This window comes from Chenopodium album, chromosome 9, assembly GCF_948465745.1.
Source record: "Chenopodium album chromosome 9, dcCheAlbu1.1, whole genome shotgun sequence".
NCBI classification, from domain to species: domain Eukaryota; kingdom Viridiplantae; phylum Streptophyta; class Magnoliopsida; order Caryophyllales; family Amaranthaceae; genus Chenopodium; species Chenopodium album.
Window position 1 is genome coordinate 47,209,480 of NC_137842.1, and position 12,066 is coordinate 47,221,545.

Here is a 12,066-nt window from a genome sequence, read left to right on the forward strand (position 1 = left end):
ACAACTAGCATTTATTTCACATGGCAGATTAAGTTGGACCTAGCATTTAACGCTCGTTTCAGGTCTTCAAGTTTTACACCATGATTGGCTAATAAGCAATGCCGAATAACAACTTTTATTTCACATGGCAGATTAAGTTGAATCAACTATGTTGGTTTAATATATGTAATTTTTATGGCAGATTATTAATTATGCGGAAGCGAATTCCACAAGTTGCTCGAGGTTCTGGTTGTGGACAAACGATTAAGGTGGTAGTACGCATACGAGATTGTCTTCACTTGTGGTATATATATCTGAACCATTCTTTGCAGTATTAACTTATTTGTTCTTGTTGGTATAATGATTGTGAATTGTATGAGATTTTTAATTGTGATATAATTGATTAGAATTGCAATAATACTTGCATCATTGGCTTAGATACCCGTTCAGGGCTTACTCATTAGGAGTAAGTCTTGAATAGTCCCCGGTTTGGGACTGTTCTTGAATGTTCTATCTCATTTAGGTGATAACTACTTGAACTGTTTTTGGGCCTGAGAAGATCATGGCTCACTATTTCTCGATTGTTCTCTGGGTACATATGTTGATAACCAATTATCTACATTGTGTGCTTGGAGAACTATAGGGAAATGCTGCCGGATTTTCTTTAGAACCAAACTTTACAAGTAGTTATTAGTGAGATAGGACATTCAAGAATGGGTTAGGTTGGAGTGATAAGGACCTTATTGGATCATCCGGAGTTGCATTTACATGATATAAACTTTGAATGAAAATGTTTGATGCCTTATATTCTTGTTTATGGTTAAGGAGTTATATATGTTAGAAAATATACACATAATCTTAAAATTAATTTTGTTATTCAGTGGTTGAAAATGGATCGAAGTTGGATGTATGGTAAACGAAATTGTACAAGTTTCTTACGAGGAATTGAAGAGTTTAGCACTGTTCTTTGTCCTTGTTGTGACTGTAATAATTCGAGGGGATATCGTGATATAGTTGATGTTAAAGATCATCTAATTCGTCGTGGGTTTAAAGAAAACTACACAAGGTGGACATGGCATGGTGAGAGCATATATATTGAGGCAAGTTCTAGTTATTGTCCAAGGGAAGATGAGAATCATTGTGATGATGATAATGAACACCAAGGTGAGGATATCGATACAACTGATATTGGTGTTGAAAGTGAGAGTGAAGTGGAGAAGGACAGGATAGATGAAATGATGCATGATGTTGAAGACCATTTCACAGAGTGTCCCCAGACATATGATAGTATTTTGAGAGCTGCAGAAACCCCGTTATATCCTGGTTGTACAAAGTTCACTAAACTTGGTGCTATTATGAAGTTATTCAACTTAAAGGCGAGCAATTGTTGGACCGACAAGGGTTTTACGCAGTTGTTAGAAGCCTTAGTAGAAATGTTTCCCGACGGGAATGAACTTCCAAACTCCACCTACGAGGCCAAGAAACTTATGTACCCCTTGGGTATGGAGTATGATAAGATGCATGCTTGTCCCAATGACTGCGTGTTGTATCGAAATGAGTATGCTGATTTGCATGAGTGTCCAAGGTGTGGAGTTTCTCATTACAAGATGAATGATACTGGTGAGTTGTGTAAGAAAGGGTCTCCGGCTAAGGTATTATGGTATCTTCCAATTATACCGAGATTTAGGAGACTCTTCTCGGATGAAAAAACTGCAAAATTATTGAGGTGGCATGCTGATGGGAGGAAGAAAGATGGGTTAATGAGGCATCCTGCTGATTCCCCGCAATGGAGGAACATTGATCGAAAGTTCAAGGACTTTGGTGAAGAAGATCGAAATCTTAGGCTTGGTCTTAGTACATATGGAATGAACCCATTTGGGACACTAAGTACCCAATATAGCACTTGGCCGGTTCTTCTAACTATCTACAATTTGCCTCCTTGGTTATGCATGAAGTCTAGATACATTATGTTGTCCCTTCTAATATCTGGGCCTAAACAACCTAGAAATGACATTGATGTGTATCTAGCGCCTCTCATTGAAGATTTGAAATTGTTGTGGAATGAAGGTGTCCAAATATTTGATGCATATAGTAAAACCAATTTCACTTTACGTGCCATGATTTTTTGTACGATAAATGACTTCCTAGCTTATGGGAATTTGTCGGGGTACATTGTGAAGGGAACAACTCCTTGCCCCATTTGTGAAGATGATTTGGAGGCATTACGCCTAGACAATTGTAGCAAGCATGTATACATGGATAATCGAAGACATCTTCCAGAAGACCACCCTTTTCGATTCAATAAGGATGCTTTTAATTGAAAAGTGGAGTTGAGAGAAGCTCGTGGCCCTTTACGTGCAAGTGAGGTTTATCAACGGGTCAAAGACATTGAGAATGAGTTTGGTAAGCCTTACAAAAGCAAATCAACTGGGGGTTACAAGAAGAAGTCTGAGCTATGGTCTCTTCCATATTGAAGACATTTGGAAGTTAGACATTGTCTAGATGTAATGCATATTGAGAAAAATGTATGTGATGCCATTGTGGGAACTTTATTAAATATGCCAGGAAAGACAAAGGATGGAGTTAATGTAAGAAAAGACATGGCTGCTATGGGTCGTTCAGAGTTGGCACCCGAATCTCGAGGAAAACGCTGGTATCTTCCCCCAGCTTGATTTACCTTGTCTAAAAAGGAAAAAACTAGCTTCTGTGAGTCATTGCATGGTTTAAAGGTCTCGGCTGGATTTTCTTCTAATTTTCGTAGACTTGTGTCAATGTCTGACTTGAAATTGGGTGGCATGAAATCTCATGATTGTCATGTCTTGATGCAACAATTATTACCAGTTGCCATTTGAGGAATTTTGCCACCTCAAGTGAGGTATACGATTACAAGATTATGTGTCTTTTTTAACACTATCTGTAGCAAGGTAATAAATCCAAGTATTTTAGATGACTTGCAAGCCGATGTACTTGAGACAATGTGTCGATTTGAAATGTATTTTCCCCCATCTTTTTTTGACGTGATGCCTCATTTGGTTATTCATCTTGTACGTGAAATTAAACTTTGTGGACCAGTGTGTATGAGATACATGTATCCTTTTGAACGAGAAATGGGTGACTTAAAGGGAAAAGTCATGAATCCGGCCAAACCTGATGCTAGTATTGTACAACGAACTGTTGCTGAGGAAGTGGCAGCATGGGTTGCTCAATATCTTGCACGTTCACAGAAAATTGGGTTGCCAAAGTCTCGACACAATGGGAGGCTTGGAGGTCAAGGTACTATTGGCAGGAAAAGGATATCCATGGGCTTTGAAATGAAAAATAAGGCCGAGCTTTTTGTGTTGCATAATCTTAGTGAGGTTCATCCTTACTTGGACGAGCACATGCTTTTTCTTAAAAATAAATATCCTTCCAAAAGTGATCTTCAGCTGATAAAGGAGCATAACTGTTCATCCGCTACATGGTTCAAGGAACGTGTGATGTCCCAACTATCCACCACACCTAATGATATATCTGACACATTGAGATGGTTGGCATATGGTGCTAAATGTCAAGTCATGTCATATGAGGGATACGGCATCAATGGGTATTATTTTTACACTAGCCGACAAGATGACAAGTCAACAATGCAAAACAGTGGTGTTAAAGTAGTAGGTTTGTCATCTGAGTATGTTAGTGCATATGATAAAACACTTGTGGATAAGAAGAAATTTTATTATGGAATCATTGAAGAAATAATAGAGCTGGATTATGTTGATTTCAAGATTCCTCTATTTCGATGTAAGTGGGCTGAAAGTAGCCGTGGTGTAAAAAAAGATGAACAAGGGAACTTGACCCTTGTAAATCTTGGTCGACGAGGGCATCTAGCTAATCCATTTATATTAGCTTCACAAGCAAAACAAGTTTTTTACATGGCTGACCTAGCTGATTGTAAGTGGTTAGTTGTTTTAGAAGGTAAAAGAAGGATACTTGGCATTGAAGATGTGGTGGACGAGGAAGAATATGATGAGCAATTTAATGAGTCACCACCTTCTGTTTGGAGCCTCCCTCCAATAGTTGATGATTTTGACACAACATTGAAACGAAAAAATCATAATGAAGGATTTTATGTCGCAAAAGAGAAGAATGAAGTAGGTATGTAATTCTGTGATTTTTTTTTTTTCCAATATGTGTTACTAATTGCATAAATTGCTTATTATTGTTATGTGTACAAGTTTGTAATTTAAAAATGATACAAATCGATGTCTTAATTTATTTATGTCTTTTTTTTTCAGGTAAGTAATAATGGAGGATGAGGATATGCATAATCGTTCCCTGTCTTTGCAAGGTGAGGAAGATGAGCCACACAATCAATCACAATCAGAGCAACAAACAACCGACTCTCAGAAGAAGAAAAAGAAGCCAAGAGGTCCTTCAAAGGGCCTGAAATCCATGCCCTGGGTTCCTAGAGTGCTTGAATGAGATGAATTGTGTCGACCCATTGGAAAGTGGGAAAAAGCATACAAAACTCATCTTGGTGAAATAAGCCGTGCAAAGGTGGTTATATTGTATAAAGATTGGAATCAAGTTCCACAAGGAATAAAAGACACTTTGTGGGAAGATGTTAAGGTAATATTCACTATTAAATGTTATACTATTATATGATCATTTTGACATTATTTGAATATGATGAAAACAATTTATTTGAATATGATGAAATTATTTACTAACATTTTCTTATTTTTTTTATTTTTTTTGTAGAGAGAGTTTCAAATCAAAGAAGATGAAGACAAGAAAAAAAAGGTCCTACGCACTTGTGATAAAACTTGGAGAGATTTAAAAAAAAAAATTGGTCAGTGGTTGGATCACATGTACCTGGAATATGCCGAAGGAGAAAAGAATGTCGTATGTACTCTATGATTTCATATCTGAGGATATGTGGAAAACATTTGTGGAGGAGCATAGTACAGATGATTTTAAGGTTTGTGTGTATTAATATCAATGATCATGCAGGTTATTAATACTTTGTTTACGGATTCTTATGTACTAATCTTCATTTATGCTCGTGAAAATAGGAAATCGGTGAGAAGGCAAGACAAAGCCAGTCTTTCAACGAATTCCCTCACCATTTAGGAGCCAAATCATATGGTGAAATGAATATTGTATGGCGTAGAAAAGGGTATATTCCCACAGCATCTTCAGCATCCAGTACTTCATCTTCTTCTTCGGTTGTGTCTAGTTTGCCGGATAGGACATATGCTTGGCTTCTAGCAAGATTAATAGAATATGATAAGGGAAATCCTTATTTGCCGGATGAGAAAACAAGAGAGGTGAAAGAATCCAATGTAAGTATATAATAAGTATTTATTTCAATTTTGAATATATTTTGTGAAGTTTATGTATTGCCATCAAAGTTTTCTAACTTGAAGTCTTTGTGTAGGATAATTGGAGAAAGCAACAAGCTGATGGAAAATTTTTTCCTAATAGGCATGATGATATCTTATCTCGTGCCCTTGGGAAAAAAGATCGTAATGGTCGGGCAATAGCATTTGGCAGTGGAATTGGCATTAAAGCTGTATGGGGATCCAGAGAGAGGCGTAGTGGCCAACGGGGTAGGGAATTCGGAGATGCTGAGCTAGAAGAATTAGAGGCAAGAGTAGCCCGGAGGGTACGAGAGGAGACTGTGCAGGAGATGGATTCTAAAATGGATTCCATGGTTCAAGAGAAGTTTAAGTTATTTTCTAAACAGATTGGTATTCAAATTCCAACTGAATTGATAGAAATGAATAACATAGGCCGGACGACTCAACAAAATCCTAGTACGTAGTTGCCAATCAGTGGGTGATGATCCATTTGCAAACATACAGGTATCCAAAACTTTGTTATTTTATATTTTTTTATCTTTTTTTTTTAATGATTTATGACTGCGACATACTTTTAACTTTGTAACTCAGTTTTCTATTTTTTCAAAAATGATTATTTTCTATCTTTGTAAGGAACCGGTTCCATGTCGGCTATCATTGTTGAAAAATGACTCTGAGAAAGTCATTGTCGCTGAAGGTACATATCATCCGGAGTTAATCCTTGATCATCATAGTAACCTCCTTCCGGATCACGTGAGGGTAAGTGTTGATGATTTTTTTGACGAGTTCAAAGAATTCTCGGTTCCAATTCCTTCTTCAGTCATCAAGAAACTTAAACATGCTCACGTTACATTTACCCAATGGCTGAAAGACTTGGTTTCACTCATGCATGACAAGGTAAAGTATTTTTGTAACAATTTACATATAGTTTGCCATACAAAATATAGCAAATTGTTGAATAGATTTGCTTTACTATTGATTAGGAATTCATATCAAATAAGAACGATGATAACAACAAAGCGGCCAAAGAAAACATGCAAGACAAACTGAAAGTAGTTGAAAGTGGTCACGAAACAAAAGAGTCCAACACCAATCCAAAAAAAGTTTTTCTTATGGATTATGCTTTGGAAAACTTGTCTCAGAAGTGTGGGTCTTTGAATAGTTTGTTATCTTCATTACCCGAAGGTGAAACTATTAAGTTCAAGGTTGATGCTTGGACCTTTAGTTATGAAGATAGTAAGAACATCATTATCAAACGTGAAGATGTCAATCAACTTCTCACGGGAGCTTGGCTGAATATTTCAGTTTTGCATGTTTTTATGATGTAAGATATTCAAATTTCTCTCTTCCCATATATACTTATTTATTACCATTTATAATGTTATTACATGATATATACGTAGGGCCTTGAGTGACTTACTCGATACGGTGGATGTGGCTTCCATTGGATTCATGTGTCCGGAAATGATTTCAGAAACCTATTTGCATAGTGATGCAGATCGTATCCTACTATACATGACACATGTGATGGAAAAACAAAAATCTAAGCAGTTCATCTTATGCCCATACCATGAAAAGTATAAACTTTGAACTTGTATTTATTTGAACTTTGCAAATTGTTGATATTATTTTACTCTTTTACAAATGTGTGTCTAATTTATTATGTAGGAATCATTGGGTTCTTTTGGTCTTATGCATGGCTAAGCGTGAAGTCATCATCTTTGATTCTTTGAGGCAGAAGCGAAATTTAGCAATTAAGTTTGCAATGACAAAGTAAGTCTAGTTAGTTATTAATGTCATGATTTTATGTGTGTAAGGATAATATATATGTTATTTGTTTCAAATGTGTAGTGCTTTTCGAAGTTTCAAGGCATTAAGTGGACAATCTAGGGGAAGTAAATTGACATGGCATTTGGGACAGGTTACCTTAATTTCTTACCCTAACTTTTAGTTTCTTAATAATTTAAGTATAGCAATTTAATTAAACTTATAACTATATTACATGTAGTGTCCTCAACAATTGGGTGGACGTGAGTGTGGCTACTACGTCATGCGTTATATGTACGAAATACTTGAACATCACCATAGCAGTGAGGATCTTATTCAGGTATGAGTTGTCAAATATTTCATTTTTGTTTGATAAATACAATTTGATGTTAGCTACAATTTTGAATTAAAACTTTCCTCTTGTATATTTGTTGTGTTGATAGGATTTTTCAAGAACTACACCGTACACCGAGGAGGAGATAAATGAGATTCGAGATATTTGGGCAGAGTATTTTATATGTAATGTTGAACTTTAGATTTACACTTAGCGCATGTTGGACTCTTGTTTTGGATTATAGGCTTGACATGAATGATTTTGGTTAATTGGTGTTGGGATGATTGAGTATAATGTCTATGATATTGAGATGTAAATTATTGGACAGGTTGTTAATATAATGTCGTCATTCCCAATTTTATGGGTAGGCCAAATTACAAAGGAGACTCTGCCGAAATTTACATTTGCATTATTCAATAATATTGCATTTTAATTTCAATTATATTAGCGTTAGCATATTACTTTATACCACTAGCAAGGAAAACAGGTACTACAAACATATACAAGGCAATTATTATAATTATAAAAAAAAAAAAATTCACCTCATTTGCGTCACTCATTAAACAAACAAGTGACGCAAATAAAGCAATTTCGTATTGTCTAGTCAGTCATTTGCGTCACTCCTATATAAACAAGTGACGCAAATAACAAACAAGAAGTTTATCTGAAGAGTCATTTGCGTCGCTCCTTTATAAAGGAGTGACGCAAATAACAAACAAGAAGTTTATCAGAAGAGTCAATTGCGTCGCTCCTTTATAAAGGAGCGACGCAAATGGGCGACGCAAATGACTCTTATTTGCGTCGCGAGCAGTTGCTTTGCTCATAGAAGCGACGCAAATACACTATAAATGAGCGACGCAAATGAGCCTTTTTCTACTAGTGCTCTATTCTATCTACTACTTAAATAAAATGAAATAAAATTACAAAAATAATTTATCGGTACGTAGACCGTACTAAGATTACAAAAATACATCACGATGTGCATATCGTATTTAGTAATCTACTGGGCCATACTAGTCATTATATAGCAATAAATAACATCATATATTATAAAATTTCCACATAATAAATCACTCATCATGCTTTCCTAAACTACAACATCGAATGTTCACAATTAAGGAAACATGTCACCAAAATATCTCATATTTTAAATTAATGTAATTAGATAATATCATATATTATTCATGACCATCAATTAAATATCATATATTCTAAATTAGTCATGAGATAGAATCAAATCTTATTTTAATCTTAAAAGATAAATCATATTTATCCTCAAAGATTATCCTAACAAAGTTAGGAAATTCTATCCTAATTACTAGCCAATCACAAAATTTTAAATCAATTATATCCAAAATTAATTATGGAATAATCACATTATTTAAATCAATTATTATCCTTTTGGAATATGCTCAAAATATCCTAACAAATCTTATCCAAAATTAACCACTTTAATTACGGATAATTACCAATTTAACAACTTTAAATATGGATAATATCAAATATAACAACTTTTGAATATTTGATTTTATTCTAAAATAAAAGATTTTATCCGAATAAAATTGATTTTATCTTTCAAAATAAAAGATCATATTTTCAAAATATTTTATATCATCCAAAATAAATCATATTTATCTTGAAATATTTTTAAAATAAAATATTTTTTTTGTTTTTGTTTTTGAAAACCGTACACCAACTACCGTGGTGTGGCCAGCCTAAGCCGGCCACGGTGGCCGTACACCTTGCGGTGTACGCTGCCGAAGCAGCGGTGCAGCAGCAGAGGCAGAAGTGTCGTGCAACACTTTGCACGGTGCTGCTGCTGCTCTTTTGTTCTCGGACCCTGTTGCCCTCCCTCTTGGACCACCACTTGCAGCAGCCACCATGGCTGCCGCCCAAAACTACACCAATTTTTTTTTTTTATTTAAATTTTATTTAATAACTTTTGTTAAATAAAATTGATGTGGTCCATGATAAATTAAAACATAACTTTTATGCTAATTCATCCAATTAAAATTAAATCAACATTCAATCTTAAAATTAGGGTTCATCATAAAATTAATCCCAATTTAATTTTAACTTTTAAAATTAAATCGATGATCATACACAAAACGTTTTTATGCATAAATCAATCCGATTAAAATTATGAAACATAAAACAAATCGAATGAAATCAAAATCAAGCAAAAAAATCACATTTTAGGCTAGGAATTTTCGAAATAATTCGAAATTAGTTTAGGGTTTTCGAAAATCCGAACTAGTGTTCTAGGATTCGAAATTTTCGAATGGTCTAGGGCTTAATTCGGTCCTCTTCATGGCTATTTTGAGCATAATTAAATCACATTAAATATAACAATTGAACCATAATTAAATTATTCTCCCTCCTAATTGAATTAAAATTGTGGACTATCAAAGAATTATAGTCAATATGCGTAAATGCAATAGGCTAACTAATACCACTATAGGGAATTATAGGTACTACGCAGCGGAAAAACATGAATCATATTCATACAGTACCTAATCCCAAGATCTAATGCATAACACATAAAGAACATATAATCGTACCTTTGAAGCGTGACTCCACGTGCGATCGAGCAAGAACAATGGGAGATAAAGAACCCCAAGCGTGATTCCTCTACTTAGTCCAAGAGCATGGATTAAACCTCCACTAATGCTAGTTAGTTGTTGCTGAACACTTCAATCAACCTTCAACGGAAATTTGAGCCACAAACACACCACAACACCACCCACGCGCCACCCAAGGAGGAGGGCCGTACGGACAGGGAGGAGAGAGATAGGGATGAGTAGAGAGAGAGAGTTAGGGTTTTTGGGAAACCTGGTTGCTTGTGTGACAATTCACTATATGTCAATTGTTGTCTCTTGCAACCCTAGGCATGGTTTATATTTATAGATCATATCTAGAAATAAAACCATGTCAAGTCCAAAACCCATTAGACTCTTCTAATTATTCAAGCCCAATTATCAATATGGTATGTCATGAACTCATGAGGCCCAATAATGGGCCCCTAACTTGTTTAACCCAATACTCTTATGTGTGACCTTGTAGGATCCATTCTATAAGGCTTTGGGCCATTAAGATAGCCCAAAGATCAATTGTCAACTCTAGCACCAAACATTGACGACCCTATAGAATGAACATATTATCTCCATAATAGTGATCCTTGATATATCTAGTAATTGCACTTATCGAAGACACAACTCCTTCACGTACCCCCCCGTACGGCCGGCCACCCTAGGTGGCGTGTGGTGTTCGTGGTGGTGGTTCTTGGTTGGTTTGTTCCTCTCCTCTCCGTAGAAGGTCGATTGAAAGGTTCAATCATGACTAACTAGAATTGATGGAGGTTTAATCTATGCCTTTGGACCAAGTAGAGGAACCCGACCTAAGGTTTTTTATCTCCCATTGTTCTTGCTCGATTGCACGTGGAATCACGCTTTAAAGGTATAATTACTTGTTCTTTATGTGTTATACAATGATCTTGGTTATTCAATGCTTATGAATATGATTCATGAAATTCCTCTTAGAGTATCTAAAGTCCTACAGTGGTATCAGTTAGCCTATTGCATTTACGCATATTAAATTTTAATTCTTTGAATGTCTACAATTTTAATTCAATTAGGAGGGAAAATAATTTAATTATGGGTCAATTATTAATTTAAATGTGATTTAAAATATGGAATTATTAAAAGTTATTTAATTTGCTCAAAATTAGCCATCAAAAGATCTGAAATTTTGCCCTAGAAAATCGAAAATTTCGAACCCCTATACCCTAATTTTCGAAAAATTCAAAACCCTAAACCCTAAATTATGATTTTTGTGTTTTGATTTTGATTTAATTCGATTGTTATTTGATTTATGATTTTAATCTATTTGAATTCATGTTAAATTATGAATTTTTAATGATGAAATTATTTAATTTAAGAGTTAAATTGAATTGGGATTAATTTCATGAAGAATATATATAATTTCAAGATTGAATATGATTTATTTTTGAAATTAATTGGACCAATTTATAATTAATTTAATATTAACAAAAGATTTGTTTTACTTTAAATTAAAGTCAATAAAAAAGGTTTTTGGGTGCGGCAACCACAGATGGGTTTCGCAGCCACGACGGCTGCCGCAGCAGGTGGTCTGAGCTAGGAGGAAGGGGCGGGGTGGGGCAGCAGCTCGGGTCAGGAGATGCAACAACAGCAACACCGTGCAACAGTTGTGCGACACTGTTGTTGCTGTTATTGTGCGTCACTGTTGTACACCGTACACCAACTGGTGTACAACAGGCTTCGGCTGGCCACACCATGGTGGCTGGCATGGTTTTTCAAAAAAAAAAAAATTACTTTTGATAAATCATATTTTAAAATTAAAAGATAAGTTTTGTTTTTAAAAAGATAATTGTCAAAATTAAAGTTAGTAATTTTGTTAAGTTTGGATAAGTTTTGAGAGTTTTGAGCAAAAAGATTCTATATAGTTAATAACTAATTAAATAATGTGATTATCCTATAATTATTTTAGGAGTATAATTAATTTAAAATATTGTTATTGGCTAGGCAATTATGATAGAATCTCCTAAATTAGTTAGGATAATCATGGGAGATAAATATGATTTATCTTCTATAATTAAAATAAAATTTG

At 34.9% G+C, this 12,066-nt stretch overlaps 2 protein-coding genes across 2 annotated transcripts; both read left to right on the forward strand.

The window, feature by feature from the left end:
• Positions 1–884: 884 nt before the first annotated feature.
• On the forward strand, positions 885–2,300 carry LOC145557674 (uncharacterized). The gene has a single exon (XM_081618850.1). It carries the CDS (start codon positions 885–887, stop codon positions 2,298–2,300), a length of 1,416 nt encoding a protein of 471 aa, XP_081474976.1.
• Positions 2,301–6,725: 4,425 nt separating this feature from the next.
• Positions 6,726–7,693, forward strand: LOC145559806 (uncharacterized). The gene is made up of 4 exons (XM_081621102.1): positions 6,726–7,091; positions 7,170–7,239; positions 7,327–7,425; positions 7,529–7,693. The coding sequence occupies exons 1-4, from the start codon at positions 7,015–7,017 to the stop codon at positions 7,619–7,621; spliced, it is 339 nt and encodes a 112-aa protein (XP_081477228.1). The 5' UTR covers positions 6,726–7,014; the 3' UTR covers positions 7,622–7,693.
• The last annotated feature ends 4,373 nt before the right edge of the window (positions 7,694–12,066 follow it).